Source organism: Sphaeramia orbicularis, chromosome 20 (genome assembly GCF_902148855.1).
Source record: "Sphaeramia orbicularis chromosome 20, fSphaOr1.1, whole genome shotgun sequence".
Lineage (NCBI taxonomy): Eukaryota > Metazoa > Chordata > Actinopteri > Kurtiformes > Apogonidae > Sphaeramia > Sphaeramia orbicularis.
Window position 1 is genome coordinate 37,386,184 of NC_043976.1, and position 17,283 is coordinate 37,403,466.

At 32.2% G+C, this 17,283-nt stretch overlaps 1 protein-coding gene across 1 annotated transcript in view; it reads right to left on the reverse strand.

Annotated features, from left to right (window-relative positions):
* col11a1a (collagen, type XI, alpha 1a) overlaps positions 1-17,283 on the reverse strand; it is a 281,120-nt gene that overhangs the window by 97,476 nt on the left and 166,361 nt on the right. Inside the window, 3 exon segments of the mRNA XM_030123523.1 lie at positions 1,810-1,899; positions 14,792-14,899; positions 15,245-15,298. Coding sequence (XP_029979383.1) covers positions 1,810-1,899; positions 14,792-14,899; positions 15,245-15,298 — 252 coding nt within the window.

Below are 17,283 nucleotides of genomic sequence, written 5' to 3' on the forward strand. Positions count from 1 at the left end.
CATGTTTAAAATGATAAATCTACATGTTTAAAATGTTAAATCTTCGTGTTTAAAATGTTAAATCTACATGTTTAAAATGTTAAATCTACATGTTTAAAATGATAAATCTACATGTTTAAAATGTTAAATCTACATGTTTAAAATGTTAAATCTACATGTTTAAAATGATAATGTTTAAAATGATAAATCTACATGTTTAAAATGATGTTTAAAATGTTAAATCTACATGTTTAAAATGTTAAATTCACGTTTAAAATGTTCAATCTACATGTTTAAAATGTTCAATCTACATGTTTAAAATGATAAATCTACATGTTTAAAATGTTAAATCTACATGTTTAAAATGATAAATCTACATGTTTAAAATGATAAATCTACATGTTTAAAATGTTAAATCTACATGTTTAAAATGATAAATCTACATGTTTAAAATGATAAATCTACATGTTTAAAATGTTAAATCTACATGTTTAAAATGATGTTTAAAATGTTAAATCTACATGTTTAAAATGTTAAATCTACATGTTTAAAATGATAAATCTACATGTTTAAAATGTTAAATCTACATGTTTAAAATGATAAATCTACATGTTTAAAATGTTAAATCTACATGTTTAAAATGATGTTTAAAATGTTAAATCTACATGTTTAAAATGTTAAATTCACGTTTAAAATGTTCAATCTACATGTTTAAAATGTTCAATCTACATGTTTAAAATGATAAATCTACATGTTTAAAATGTTCAATCTACATGTTTAAAATGATAAATCTACAAGTTTAAAATGTTAAATCCACGTTTAAAATAATAAATCTACATGTTTAAAATAATAAATCTACATGTTTAAAATGTTAAATCTACATGTTTAAAATGATAAATCTACATGTTTAAAATGATAAATCTACATGTTTAAAATGTTAAATCTACATGTTTAAAATGATAAATCTACATGTTTAAAATGATAAATCTACATGTTTAAAATGTTAAATCTACATGTTTAAAATGATAAATCTACATGTTTAAAATGATAAATCTACATGTTTCTCTGTAAATATATTTACAGTTGGACTTGTTTTTTTACAGTATTGTTGTGGAAACCGCAGCTGCCAGTTTTTGTCCGTAAAAACAACAGGATTTTTTTTTTTTTACAGTGTACTTGGCCGCAGAACAGAACATGGCAGTATGGGTAATGAGTCTCTGCTGGCTGTGGCTGTGCTGAAGTAAATCACAATGGCAGGAAACAATCAGGACGTGGTGCTGGTTTGAAGAGTCGGACTGACCTTGGAGATGCAAACAGCACAACACTTCCTCTCCCTACAGTATATCCATTGTCCGCCATTGCAGTTTATATTTACCATTAATAATTTACTAAGTAAATAATGCATACGGGGCATACGGGGAAAACAAATAACTTCTCCGGATCCCCCCAAAAAACGCCGGCATTGAAATATTGAAAACAACGAGACCTTGAGTTAAACCTTGAAACGATTTCACAAATGGATCTCTAACCAACAATCCCCTTCTTCTATATTAGGACCATGATGCATTGCGGCCGTTAAAAACAGTGGTGTCGGTGGCAGCGGAGCGATGCGCCGGCACGCCTGTTCATTTGTAAGATGTCGCCTCGGATTTCCCCTTCGCCGGATTGATTGCGACGAGTGAATTCCAGGGCTGGTGTCTCTAATGAAGTGGATAGCTTCAGATCGACGGCGCTTCATTTGTTACGTAGCCATGTTCTGTCACTTCCCACTAGCAAACACATGTAAAGAGAGGCCGTGATGAATAGACGCAGGTGCTGTCGAGTCCTCACCGTGGCGCCAGGTAGACCTCGCTCTCCTGGGAAGCCTCGGAGACCAGGGGGACCGTCTTTACCGGAGGTTCCAGGGGGTCCAGGGTCTCCCTAAACACAGTCATATACACAAGAGTTAGCACGGGTCAAAACACAATACGACAATATAACATGTTTATAATTACGTTTCTTTAACCCTTTCATGCATAGTGGTCACTCCAGTGGACAGTTACTCTACAGCTTTACTCTTGTATATTCATGAGTTTTGTTGTTTTAGTTCCATATCAACCAACACAGTGGACACTTATGCATCATCTCATAAACTGCAATTCATCCCATTATTGTAACTTTGCTGTTCGTGATTGGTTCTTGAGTGGAAATCAATTGTTAATTGTTATTTTTTGCATATTATCTCCATGAAGTGAGTAATAACTAGTATTAGAATATGTTAAAAATGTGAGAAAACACCAGATTAGCTGCGTTAAACATGGTTTCATTTCACTGTTTTCATATCACTTTATGATATTGGGTTTTAAATACATGTTTCTTTGCTTCAAGAATAAAATTCATGGTGTAGCTGAGTGGACGTTTTTGTAACTCCATGAAAAACAGGTTGATTTAAAAAAAAAAAAAAAAAATCAATCACATTGTTTTTTTTTTTCATGCCTAAAGAGGAATAAAAATACTCAGGAAAAAAAATCTTGATTAAGGTTCTAATAATTCATGCATGAAAGGGTTAAACCAGTGGTTCTGGACCTTTTTTTGGCTCATGACCCCATTTTAACATCACAAATTTCTGGCAACATTCAAAACTAGGGGTGTAAGAAAATATCGGTTCTGAAAATATATCGTGATATTTCATTTCGCAATACTGTATCGATATTAAAAAGTACTGTATCGATTTTTCTAGGTATTTACTCAAATGAAAATATTGCGGAGGTTCATTTGTTTTTCTTTTTTGTTTATATTTATTTATTATTATTATTATTATTAAAAGCTCTTTTATTAAATAATGTTAGTTCCTTTGTTGGGACTGCACAAAAATAATGTTCTGATGTTAGTTATGAACTGACAGAATATGAACGTTTGAACAAAATCTTAAACTGTAATGTCTGTAAAATATAATTTAAGTTTTAGCTAACAGGAAAATTTTGCGATACAGCGTTAGATCCTGTTCTGATCCAATAAAAATGTGTTTAGTATTTGTGCAGATTTCTGGTGTAGTTCAATTCTTCAAGGAAATAATCATTTATAAAAAAGAGACAAACAAAAAAATTGCTTTTTTAACCCTGCGGTATCCCATCCAGCGAGGCCCTTACTAAGCACCAAGTGTGCCTTTTTGGTACACTTATAGAATAATGTCGAAAAATTTTCATACAGTTTGTTTTTAATTCTTTTACACTTTTTTCTATTATTTTCTATCATAAATAAAATTACCAAATACTCAATAACACTGGTCCACAAGGAAAATGCTTCCAGAATAAAAGTACTGAAATTTTCCCACATGAGAGTCACTGATAAAGAAAAATCAAGTCAAAAATGCTGGTTGGCTGAACTTTCTAAGATACAGCCTTGGGTCAAAATGTGAAATTCAAGAATTAACGAGAGAATGGGTTTGACTCAAAAGGAATATTTGTCTCAGAGTTACAAGATCTACTTCAAAACACTGTCTGCACATTAGAATACATTCACTTTACAGGTTCTATTTAGTGGAAGATTTATAAAACTATTATATAAATGTACATTAACCAATATATGTGTGTAATAACACTTAATCATATACCTTGAAAACATCAGCAAACCGGCATTTTTGTCATTTATTTTCCAATTAATCTTATTAAAATACGTAACATTTAGCACATTTAATCTCTGGAGCAAATCATTTATTAAAAAAATTGTAGACCAGTGTAATTGTCACATTTTTTAACCCTTTAAATGCTGTGTTTTTAATGTAAACAAATCATTTTTTTGGATACAAAAAACACAAAAAATTAATTTTTTTCAATATACTACATAAAAAGTGGATCACATATTATTTGATTTTTGCAGCCTGGCATATGTCAATGATTAACTCCAACATCAGTTAATTTGCATTATTATTTTTGGCGCTAGGTCAAATGTTGAAAAATACTAGACCTGTATTGGTCTAGTAGACTGTCACCAAGTGTGCCAAAAATGCACACTTATAAATCAAACTATTAAATATTATATATTGATTTATTTTTCTGCTCTAATTTGATTTTATTTTTGTAAATCAAGGTCAGCCCTAATCATACATATCAAATAATCATTCATTTTACATTTTTTTAACCCTTTAAACGATAATCATGATGTCACTACATTTTTTGATGCAAAAAACATAAAACATGTTTTGTTTTGGTTTTTTTTTTTTCAAAATACTACATACAAATTGGATTACATATAATTTGATTTTTGCAGCCTGGCATATGTCAATGATTACCTCCAACATTAACAACGTTAATAAATTAATTTAGACCCTCACCTCTCAAATGAAGCCCAGATATCAGTAAAAGCAGGATTTATGCCTTAATGGTTTTTGGATCAAAAACAGTGGTTATAATGGAAGAAATAGTGCGTTTTAGGCACACTTGGGAGACAGATGCTAGTCTTGTAATTTTCTTTTCTTTTTTTTTTTACAATGTGCAAATTTTAGTTGGTGGTTGGAATTTTAAAGATCATGTACAAATGAACAACTTTTGAATTCTAACCCTATTAAATTGTGAAAAATGATATGAAGTTTTTTAAAGTGAAGTGCAAAAAACCAGTGGTTCACAACATTTTTTGGCTTCTGGCCACATTCAAAGTAGAAACTTTTTTTTTTTTTTTTTTTTTTTTTTGCTAAAATGAATTTGTTTTTGATCATGTAAAACAGGCCATAGGATTATCAGTTAAAATCAAAATGGATACAAAATAGCTTCGAGATGTTCATTCTGTACATGGTTCATTCATGAGATGTAAAATTGTAAGGGAAGTTTATTGATTGTGCTGTGTTTAATACTTATGTGGTTATTTGGATATTTCAGTGTATTTCAGATATTATACTGGAGTTGTATTGGATGCAGTTACTGCTCTGTTAGCGTGTTGGAACCTGTCTATTTCCTGGAATTAGCTGGAATAGACTTTCAAAGACTGATAAATGCATTCCCTATTTAGTATTTTTTATATTACTTCACTATAATATTTTCCGTGGTTTCTTTGAGAGGTTTCAACATTTCAAGCAAAAGAGAAATTCATGTAAAAAAAGGATTTACCCAACACTTAATTTGACAAAAATCACATGAAAAAAGAAGAGTATTTTTATTTTGTGTCGAAACATGCAGTTATTTGGAGATTTCAGTGTATTTCAGATATTATATTGGAGTTGTATTGGATGCAGTTACTGCTCTGTTAGCGTGTTGGAACCTGTCTATTTCCTGGAATTAGCTGGAATAGACTTTCAAAGACTGATAAATGCATTCCCTATTTAGTATTTTTTATATTACTTTACTATAATAGTTTCCATGGTTTCTTTGAGAGGTTTCAACATTTCAAGCAAGAGAGAAATTCATGTTAAAAAAGGATTTACCCTACACTTAATTTGACAAAAATCACATGAAAAAAGAAGAGTATTTTTATTTTGTGTCGAAACATGCAGTTATTTGGAGATTTCAGTGTATTTCAGATATTATATTGGAGTTGTATTAGATGCAGTTACTGCTCTGTTAGCGTGTTGGAACCTGTCTATTTCCTGGAATTAGCTGGAATAGACTTTCAAAGACTGATAAATGCATTCCCTATTTAGTATTTTTTATATTACTTCACTATAATAGTTTCCGTGGTTTCTTTGAGGGGTTTCAACATTTCAAGCAAAAGAGAAATTCATGTTAAAAAAGGATTTACTCAACACTTAATTTGACAAAAACCACATGGAAAAAGAAGACTCTATTTTTATTTAGTATCGAAACATGCAGTTATTTGATATATTTCAGTGTATTTCAGATATTATATTGGAGTTGTATTAGATGCAGTTACTGCTCTGTTACCGTGTTGGAACCTGTCTATTTCCTGGAATTAGCCTATTAATAGACTTTCAAAGACTGATAAATGCATTCCCTATTTAGTATTTTTTATATTACTTCACTATAATAGTTTCCATGGTTTCTTTGAGAGGTTTCAACATTTCAAGCAAGAGAGAAATTCATGTTAAAAAAGGATTTACCCTACACTTAATTTGACAAAAATCACATGAAAAAAAGACTATTTTTATTTAGTATCGAAACATGCAGTTATTTGGAGATTTCAGTGTATTTCAGATATTATATTGGAGTTGTATTAGATGCAGTTATTGCTCTGTTAGCATGTTGGAACCTGTCTATTTCCTGGAATTAGCCTGAGAGACTTTCAAAGACTGATAAATGCATTCCCTATTTAGTATTTTTTATATTACTTTACTATAATAGTTTCCATGGTTTCTTTGAGAGGTTTCAACATTTCAAGCAAAAGAGAAATTCATGTTAAAAAAGGATTTACTCAGCACTTAATTTGACAAAAACCACATGAAAAAAAGACTATTTTTATTTAGTGTCGAAACATGCAGTTATTTGGAGATTTCAGTGTTTCAGATATTATACTGGAGTTGTATTGGATGCAGTTATTGCTCTGTTAGCGTGTTGGAACCTGTCTATTTCCTGGAATTAGCCTGAGAGACTTTCAAAGACTGATAAATGCATTCCCTATTTAGTATTTTTTATATTACTTTACTATAATAGTTTCCATGGTTTCTTTGAGAGGTTTCAACATTTCAAGCAAAAGAGAAATTCATGTTAAAAAAGGATTTACTCAGCACTTAATTTGACAAAAACCACATGAAAAAAGAAGAGTATTTTTATTTAGTGTCGAAACATGCAGTTATTTGGAGATTTCAGTGTTTCAGATATTATACTGGAGTTGTATTGGATGCAGTTACTGCTCTGTTAGCATGTTGGAACCTGTCTATTTCCTGGAATTAGCCTATTAATAGACTTTCAAAGACTGATAAATGCATTCCCTACTTGGTATTTTTTTTTTTTTATATATTACTTTACTCTAATAGTTTCCATGGTTTCTTTGAGAGGTTTCAACATTTCAAGCAAAAGAGAAATTGATGTTAAAAAAGGATTTACCCTACACTTAATTTGACAAAAACCACATGAAAAAAGAAGACTATTTTTGTATAGTATCCAAACATGCAGTCGACCCACTCCTGTAGAAATAAATGTTATAAACATCGTATTTGACTCTTCCGTCCTCCTAAATCTTACAAACTGGACCCTTCACATATTTCACAGGCCATGTTTTCAATTGATCGGCACTGAAAGAAAAATATCGCTGCCAAATAATCTTTCTTTCTGCCGTTTGAAAACTGAAATACACTATCCTTGAAGACTTTAGAATTTTCGCAAAGCAATGTCATAACTCAAATACAAAAATACTGTTTCTATATTCTGTATTTACTGTTGTCTGTTTACCTGCCCAGGGACTGCAAATGTAAATTAGCTCTTAGCTAACTCTGGTGCAATCATGTGACTATACATTGTCCCTGTTAAATTAACAATAAAGTAAAAATAAAGTAACAGTCACAGGTTAATTATTCTAATTTAAAGGTGCATTGTGTGTGATTTAGTGCCATCTACTGGTGAGGTTGGAAATTGCAGCCAACTTGAATCTCTGTGCCTCACCTTCTTCAACTATAGAAGCTGCTAAAAACATTAAAAAAAACACCCAAAAGGAGGCAGATATAAAATCCTTTTAAGCTCAAGAAAACACAACAGTTCTTATTTTTAGGTGATACTACACTAATGAAAACAGAATTCTGAATATTATACTGTATTTCTGAAAATAAATCACCCTAAATCTTATATCTTTAATGGGCCATGAAAACACAACAGCTTTAATTATGTATTTTTAACTCAATATAGCTAAAGCAAAAATGTGAAACAATTTTTTTTTTTTTTTTTTCCAAATGTCTTCGCTGCTTTCTGAGTTTCCAGTTAGAACTACACATGCTGACATTTTCCCTAACATCACTGGATTAATTACATATTAACTCCACGTGCTGTGACTCCACTCAGCGTGGAAAAAAATGAGCAACCATTGTAAAGCATATGACATGCACATATTGTATGTACTAATTGCTTTGTACATCCCATCAGGAAAAGAAATGTGCTTGTTTTGTGGCTGACATTCATTTAAATGGGCCATTAGCTGCAATTAGTCTGATGTGTGTATGTTTTCTATGGATTCATTAGCGCTGCCGTAACCCTGTCAATACATTAAGCTTCAACAAAACCCAGTTTCACCTTTAATAATCTGGACAATCACAGTATGTGTATGTGTTTGTGTTTATGTACATGCTGTAAGTGTATGTATATATGTGTGTGTAATAATTGTGGGGGTGCTGGTTGTTTTTCTTTTTTTTTTTTTTTTTTTTAATCAAACCGAGAAGAAAATATGTAGTCATTATTTTTCGTAGGTTATTATGTTATTTTACTTGAGATCATATTGGTCTGTATGTGCAACCTGAATTTAAAAATTAAAAAAAAAAAAAATCATAATTTAATGTTATTTTTTCCACTAAAACAAAGACAAAAAATTGAAGATGTCATTATTTATTTCCTTTCATTTATAGGCATAATGTAATTTTTTTTTTTTTTCACATCAAACCGAGAAGAAAATATGGAGTAATTTTTTTGTAGGTTATTATGCTGTTATTTTATTTGAGATCATATTGGTCTGTATGTGGAACCTGAAAAAAAAAAAAAAAAAAAAAAAAAAAATATATATATATATATATATATATATATATATATATATATATATACTTTTTTTTTTTTTTAAAAAGTAAATATTTTCATAATTTAATGTTACTTTTTGCACTGAAACAAAGACAAAAAAATTAAGTTGTCATTATTTATAGGCATGTAATTTTTTTTTTTTCCACATAAAACCGAGCAGAAAATATGTAGTAATTTTTTTTTTTTTTTGTAGGTTATTACATTATTTTACTGTAGATCATATTGGTCTGTATGTGGAACCTGAACTAAAAAAAAATATACATATAATTTAATTTTTTTTAAAAAGTAACAATTTTCATAATTCAATGTTACTTTTTGCACTAAAACAAAAAATTGAAGTTGTCATTATTTATAGGCATAATGTAATATTATTTTTTTTAGTTAATTTATTTATTTATTTATTTTTCACATCAAACCAAGAAGAAAATAAGGAGTCATTATTTTTTGCAGGTTATTATGTTATTATTTTACTGTAGATCATATTGGTCTGTATGTAGAACCTGAACTAAAATGAGTTCAACAGCTTTGACTGTGGAATTTTTGTACTTTGCAAATTCATCCCACTGGCCAGACTGGAACCTTTGGGGGGCCGCATTTGGCCCCCGGGCTGCATGTTTGAGACCCCTACACTGTAAAAAAAAAAAAAAAAAAATTAAAAACAGTATTATTCTGGCAGCAGGGGTGCCGAAAAAATACTGTTAAATAACGGAAAATAACCACCTCATAAAAATATGGCAATTTTCCATAATTCAAATACAGTTTTTTGCCCTAACTTTACATGAGATTTTGCTTTTTTTTTTTGACTTTTTAATGTTTAATAAATAATATATTCTTGTTTTAAAACAATCAAATTACCTATAAATATATATATATATATATATATATATATATATATATATATATATATATATATATATATAAATAATTTTCCATGAGACTAAGTTGTACAATCCACTGATAAAAACTATATTTGGACAGTTTATCAGTGCTTATACATGTTATACATTCACAAAAATACATTTATTTAACATTTTTGTTGTGAAACCTCCTGTAATTACTCAAAATATTTGTCAATTAACAAACAAGTCTTGTTAAACTTACAAAACAAATACTTCTTTTACGGTTAATTGTCAGTAATTTTATCTCGTTTTTTTTTTTTTTTTTTTTACAGTATTAAACTTTAAATTAAAAGTTTAATCTCATAAATAGAAAAGTAATATTTGTGAAATTACAATACATTCGCAAATGCATTTTAACTGTATTTTTCTGCGGAAAAACAAAAAAATCTATTAAAAAAAATGGAAATTTTATGGTTATTCACAGTTACATTTTTTTCATGTTATTTTCCATTTGACGTGTAAAATCACAGTCTGTTTTTTGTCATTTCATTGATATTTTCCCGTATCGTAAAAATACAAGAAAAATCTGTAAAATAAACGGTGAAAATTCGGTTAAATTACAGATTTTTTTTCCCAGTGTGGTTTAGAATGGAGTTAGTTGGGTCTATGTTCTGTTCTTTTACATTGGCAGGCTGACTTTATCTACAGGCGGGGAGGTGCAGAGGAGTGGGCTCGAGCGTCGTAAGAGGATTTGGGCTCCGCTGCCAAGACCTCCACGTACAGAGTGTCCCTGGCATACTGATGCAGAGTGGGGAGGACAGAGGGGCTGTGGGTGGTGAAGGGTCTGCAGTTAGCTGACGGACTTGATTAAACTGTCTGCTCGGGGAAGATGGGAGAAAATGAAAGCAGAAGACATGTGGAAGGGAGGAGGAGGAGGAAGTGGTGGTGGTGGTGGTGGGTTGTTTTGAGGAGGAGGGACGGGGAGTAGGGGATGCCGAGTGGTCCTGAGAGTCAGGGGGGTTGGTTGGGAGCTGCCCATACTTCTATAAAATGGCTGCTGTCTGTTCCTAATGGGCACTCAATTGCAGGCCCGGGGAGGACTGTGGAGGGAGTTTTAGCCAGGCGCTCCCCAAATCCCACCCACTGCATTTTCAGCGCTGGCTGGCATCAGTCTTGTAGAGCACAGACAGAAATGGTGAGGCTCTGCCGTCTGGCATTTGCAGGACTGTATTTCTGGGTGAATTTATGGCTTTAAGGGGATTCTTGCCTTCTAACGGTTTTATTTAAGCAGCCTGGGGTCCCCTCCAGAAATAGAACTCTTTGTGAATGCAGCGGGCTCCATCAGCGATATGAACCCTTTAACGGGCAAGTGACTATTTTTGGTAATTTCTGCATATATTACAAAACAGTGGCAGCAGCAGTTACAGCAAGGACAGTGAAGTCCAATGTGGTCTACAGGGTCTGTAAGGTCCAGTGTGGTCTACAGGGTCTGTAAGGTCCAGTGTGTCTATAGGGTCTGTAAGGTCTAATGTGGACTACAGGGTCTGTAAGGTCCAATGTGGTCTACAGGGTCTGTAAGGTCTAATGTGGTCTATAGGGTCTGTAAGGTCCCATGTGGTCTATAGGATCTGTAAGGTCCAATGTGGCCTACAGGGTCTGTAAGGTCCAGTGTGTCTATAGGGTCTGTAAGGTCCCATGTGGTCTATAGGATCTGTAAGGTCCAATGTGGCCTACAGGGTCTGTAAGGTCCAGTGTGTCTATAGGGTCTGTAAGGTCTAATGTGGACTACAGGGTCTGTAAGGTCCAGTGTGGTCTACAGGGTCTGTAAGGTCCAGTGTGTCTATAGGGTCTGTAAGGTCTAATGTGGACTACAGGGTCTGTAAGGTCCAATGTGGTCTACAGGGTCTGTAAGGTCTAATGTGGTCTATAGGGTCTGTAAGGTCCAGTGTGGTCTACAGGGTCTGTAAGGTCCAGTGTGGTCTATAGGGTCTGTAAGGTCCCATGTGGTCTATAGGATCTGTAAGGTCCAATGTGGCCTACAGGGTCTGTAAGGTCCAGTGTGGTCTACAGGGTCTGTAAGGTCCAGTGTGTCTATAGGGTCTGTAAGGTCCAATGTGGTCTCCAGGGTCTGTAAGGTCCCATGTGGTCTATAGGATCTGTAAGGTCCAATGTGGTCTCCAGGGTCTGTAAGGTCCAATGTGGTCTCCCTACAGGGTCTGTAAGGTCTAATGTGGACTACAGGGTCTGTAAGGTCCAGTGTGGTCTACAGGGTCTGTAAGGTCCAATGTGGTCTCCAGGGTCTGTAAGGTCCAATGTGGTCTACAGGGTCTGTAAGGTCCAATGGGGTCTCCCTACAGGGTCTGTAAGGTCTAATGTGGACTATAGGGTCTGTAAGGTCCAATGTGGTCTCCAGGGTCTGTAAGGTCCCATGTGGTCTATAGGATCTGTAAGGTCCAATGTGGTCTCCAGGGTCTGTAAGGTCCAATGTGGTCTCCGTACAGGGTCTGTAAGGTCTAATGTGGACTACAGGGTCTGTAAGGTCCAGTGTGGTCTACAGGGTCTGTAAGGTCCAATGTGGTCTCCAGGGTCTGTAAGGTCCAATGTGGTCTACAGGTTCTGTAAGGTCCAATGGGGTCTCCCTACAGGGTCTGTAAGGTCTAATGTGGACTATAGGGTCTGTAAGGTCCAATGTGGTCTCCAGGGTCTGTAAGGTCCCATGTGGTCTATAGGATCTGTAAGGTCCAATGTGGTCTCCAGGGTCTGTAAGGTCCAATGAAGTCTCCCTACAGGGTCTGTAAGGTCTAATGTGGACTATAGGGTCTGTAAGGTCCAATGTGGTCTCCAGGGTCTGTAAGGTCCAATGTGGTCTCCAGGGTCTGTAAGGTCCAATGTGGTCTCCAGGGTCTGTAAGGTCCACCTCTGCATGAACAGTGAGTGGACCTGCTTTGTTCGGTACCATGCAGTAATGGTACTAATGGGTCCGATTAAGCAAAAGTGAACATCAGTATGAAAAAGTTATCATTTATCAAGTACACTGTAAAAAAATCTGTAATTTAACAGAATTTTCACAGTTTATTTTACAGAGTTTTCCTGTATTTTTAAGATACAGGAAAATATCAATGAAATGACAAAAACAGACTGTGATTTTACACGTCAAATGTAAAAAAAAACACACACACAAAAACCTTTAAAATTTCCATTTTTTAAAAGAATTTTTTTCTTTTTTCACAGAAAAATACAGTTAAAATACATTTGCAAATGTATCGTAATTTCACAAATATTTTTTTTCTATTTATGAAATTAAACTGTTAATTTAAAGTTTAATATTGTAAAAGAATAAAATAAAATGAGATCAAATTACTGACAACCGTAAAATAAGTATTTGTTCTGTAAGTTTAACAAGACGTGTTTGTTAATTGACAAATATCTTGTGTAATTACAGGAGGTTTCACAACAAAACTGTTGAATAAATGTATTTTTGTGAATGTATAACACGTATAAGCACTGATAAACTGTCCAAATACAGTTTTTATCAGTGGATTGTACAACTTAGTCTCATTGAAAATTATTTATATGTGTAGTTATAGGTAATTTGATTGTTTTAATACATGTAAATATTCTTTATTAAACATTAAAAAAGAAAAAAAAAAAAAAAAAAAAAAAAGCAAAATCTCTTGTAAAGTTAGGGCAAAAAATTGTATTTGAATTATGGAAAATTACCATATTTTTATGAGATGGTTATTTTCTGTTATTTAACAGTACTTTTTTGGGGCCCCAGCTGCTGGAATATTACCCTTTTTTTTACAGTTTTGTTTTGTTTTTTTTTTGGGTTTTTTTTACAGTGTAGGCTAATTTTTTTTAACTAAATATGTCTCTTTAATGGAACTGTTATCCTTTTTTAAAATACCACTTGTAGAAAAAAAACGTTTTATTGATAGCACTTCTTACACCATAGCCATTGTTCAAATCTGATGCTAAAAATGAGATCTAAAAAATTTGAAAATTTATTCAAACTGTTGATTATATAGATAATTAAGTTTCAACTATTAGATTTTCATTATTTTGTGAATATTATTGACATTTGTGACTGAACATTTGTGAGTTTCTTAAAAGGCTCTGTCCATGTGTTAGTATTAAACTCATTAAATACAGCACGGTGATTATGTCTGGTTTATTTTAAAGAATAAGTCAACATTTTGGGTGATGCATACTGTACAGTGGTTTAAGTGTCGTCTGCGTGTTTCTATGGCAACCTGTCCACGTGTTACCACATTCTCACGTCAATAAAACCCAGACTTTTCAATATTGATGTTCAAAGGGATAATGTGGATGTTGACAGGTGTCTGGATCAGTATTTATGTTGTTCTAATGTTTTAAAATACATGTTCCTTTCACCTTACATGTGTTTTTCTTGTATTTTTTTTTTTTATATTTACTTCTTGGAGTTCTTTTTTTTTGCCACTTATGGGTAAGGAACCAAATACAGTAACTTCATTGACCTTGATTTTCTACATAAGAGTAAAAATTCTGAAAAATGTCACAAAAGAAATAAAGTTTTGTTAGGTCCTCCAATAACACACTAAGGTTTAAATTTTGAATTTCAGAGTATGATATAATATAATATAATATAATATAATATAATATAATATAATATAATATAATATAATATAAATCCAAGGTGCATCAGACTTCCGTGTTTTCCGACTTAACTGCCTTTTCTTTTTCCTCCAAACACAAATCTCTGTAATCTTTGGAGCAAATACCTTTGTGTATCTACTGGTATCTGTAGTGGAGAAAGGGAGCTATTTATCCTGCTACTGTAGAGAAATAAATGTGCATTTTTAGTAGTGTGTGTGTGTGAACCAACAGCTAAAAGCAAGAAGGGAAAAAAACCCAGTTTAGCGACATCAGAAAACACATGATTTTCACTGGAAAAATGCAAAATACAGAGGATAATATTATAACAAATGGCGATAAATCACTTAATAAAGGTTAAATCTGCAGAAAAAATCATTTGGGAACAGTCAGAAAAGTAGCACTGGGTTTTTATGGGTTAAACTGGCCTAATTTATAGTTATAACAGACTAAATTTCTGAGGTAAAAATGAATAAAAACACAAGTATTTTCCTCGCTATAACACTCAAAAGACCGACCGATTAATAATCATCTTAACAGCATGCATACAAATAACACAATGAAATATAATTTATTCATTCGTCAGAAACAGTAGCTAACCCATTTTGCAGCACCTTGACACGATGCATTAGAAATATTCGATTAAAAAAATCCATCAGATTCCCTTTGGACACTAGTTTCTAGCCTCATTCTCACCTTTGCTCCCTCTTTGCCACCGGCACCTGGAAGACCCTGCTCTCCTGGTGGTCCAGGGGGTCCGGGATGGCCTCGCTCACCGACTGGACCGGTCTCTCCAGTGGGTCCCTAAAATATGGTCGTATGTTATTTTCAGCTCAGCGTAATGATAATTTAATGTAACTAATTCATGAAAAAAAATTCTCCGAAGTAGAAGTAATTAAAAATGGATTTTTACGGGTGTAATTTCTCCAGATTTAGTCTCTGAGAATCCAATATTCATATAAAAATGTCCCAAAATGTGGTAACTCAATACACCACAGATGTCAAAAACCATTAAACCACACATTTATGAGTATAACAGGAACAGGAAAGTGAAAACTCATCTTAAATCTGATGTGCGTGCTGTTATAAGTACACATGGATTACCTTTATCCAACTAAATAAGTCTTTTAATCCTGTATTTCATTTTACCTGAGGCCCGACAACACCTCCTGGACCAGGTGGACCAGTTTTTCCTTGGAAACCCTGGAATGAAAACACAAAATCATACATTTATATCAACATATAACAAAAAAATATGCAGCATATACTCATTTTAATTCATGAAATAACAGCAGAACCCAAGGATTTCAGTTTGGGATCCTCAGTGTCTGAACAAATAAAGACAGATTCATGACAATAACACGGACGTCTGAAGCTGAAGGTGAGTCTAAAGGGCTCATTTCTGCCTTTTGGTATCTAAATCAGGGGTCTCAAATATGCGGCCCAGGGGCCAAATCCGGCCCTCCGAAGGGTCCAGATACTAATCATTTTAGTTCAGGTTTCACGTACAGACCAATTTAATCTCAGGTGGGTCAGATCAGTAACATACTATCATAATAACCGATATCTTTATTGATTTATCTTGTGTCTTAGCCGTCTTAACTTTCTCTTTTTAATTAATGTGCTGTAATATATTATTGTTTAAGGGTGCCTATTGTCATCAGGCCGGGGACTACAGCCAGATATTAGCCTTTTCTAACCATATACTACCTATTCGTATTTTCTTGACTTCCCATTTAATCGTATTTATTGTACCCTGCCTGTAGCTTTTTGAGGTTTTTAGATAAAAACGTAAAGTGCATTACAAATAAAATTCATTATTATTCTGACTAGCCATGTTGGTTAACGCTGCCTCTTTTTACTGTTATTGAAACAGTATTTATTATTCTTATTCTTATTATTATTATTATGACTAGCCATGTTGGCTAACACTGCCTCTTTTTACTGTTATTGAAACAGTATTTACTATAATAATAATAATAATAATAATAATAATTATTATTATTATTATTATTATTATTATTATTATTATGATGATGATGATGATGACTGGCCATGTTAGCTAAAGCTGCCTCTTTTTACTGTTATTGAAACAGTATTTATTATTATTGTTATTATTATTATTATTATTATTATTATTATTAGTATGACTAGCCAAGTTGGCTAATGCTGCCTCTTTTTACTGTTATTGAAACAGTATTTACTATAATTATTATAATTATAATTATCATCATTATTATTATTATTATTATTATTATTATTATGATGATGATGATGATGACTGGCCATGTTAGCTAAAGCTGCCTCTTTTTACTGTTATTGAAACAGTATTTATTATTCTTATCATTCTTCTTCTTCTTATCATTATTATTATTATGACTAGCCATGTTGGCTAAAGCTGCCTCTTTTTACTGTTATTGAACCAGTATTTTATTATTATTATTATTATTATTATTATTATTATTATTATTATTATTATTATTATTATGACTAGCCATGTTAGCTAAAGCTGCCTCTTTTTACTGTTATTGAACCTGTATTTATTATTATTATTATTATTATTATTATTATTAGGACTAGCCATGTTGGGTAAAGCTGCCTCTTTTTACTGTTATTGAACCAGTATTTATTATTATTATTATTATTATTATTATTATTATTATTATTATTATTATTATTGTTATTATTATTATTATTATTGTTATTATTATTATTATTAGGACTAGCCATGTTGGGTAAAGCTGCCTCTTTTTACTGTTATTGAACCAGTATTTATTATTATTATTATTATTATTATTATTATTATTATTATTATTGTTATTATTATTATTATTAGGACTAGCCATGTTGGGTAAAGCTGCCTCTTTTTACTGTTATCGATACAGTTCATTAATTGGGATCGTCCATGATACAATAAACTAATAAACTAAACTAAAGTAAATACTCACATCTCTAAATTTTTATCTTTGTAAATGTAAACATATTCATGTAATTTTACTGTATTTACATTAAAACAAACGATCATTTCACAAAAAAAAAAAAAAAAAATGCAAATAACCTGAACAAACTGGAACATTTTGAAATGTCTGAAGTCCAAGTTTACCAATATTCTGCCTGTTATTAAATGTTTTGTGTATTTGTAGATCCACTGTGATCTATAAGTTGTAATTTTCATGTGTAAATGATAA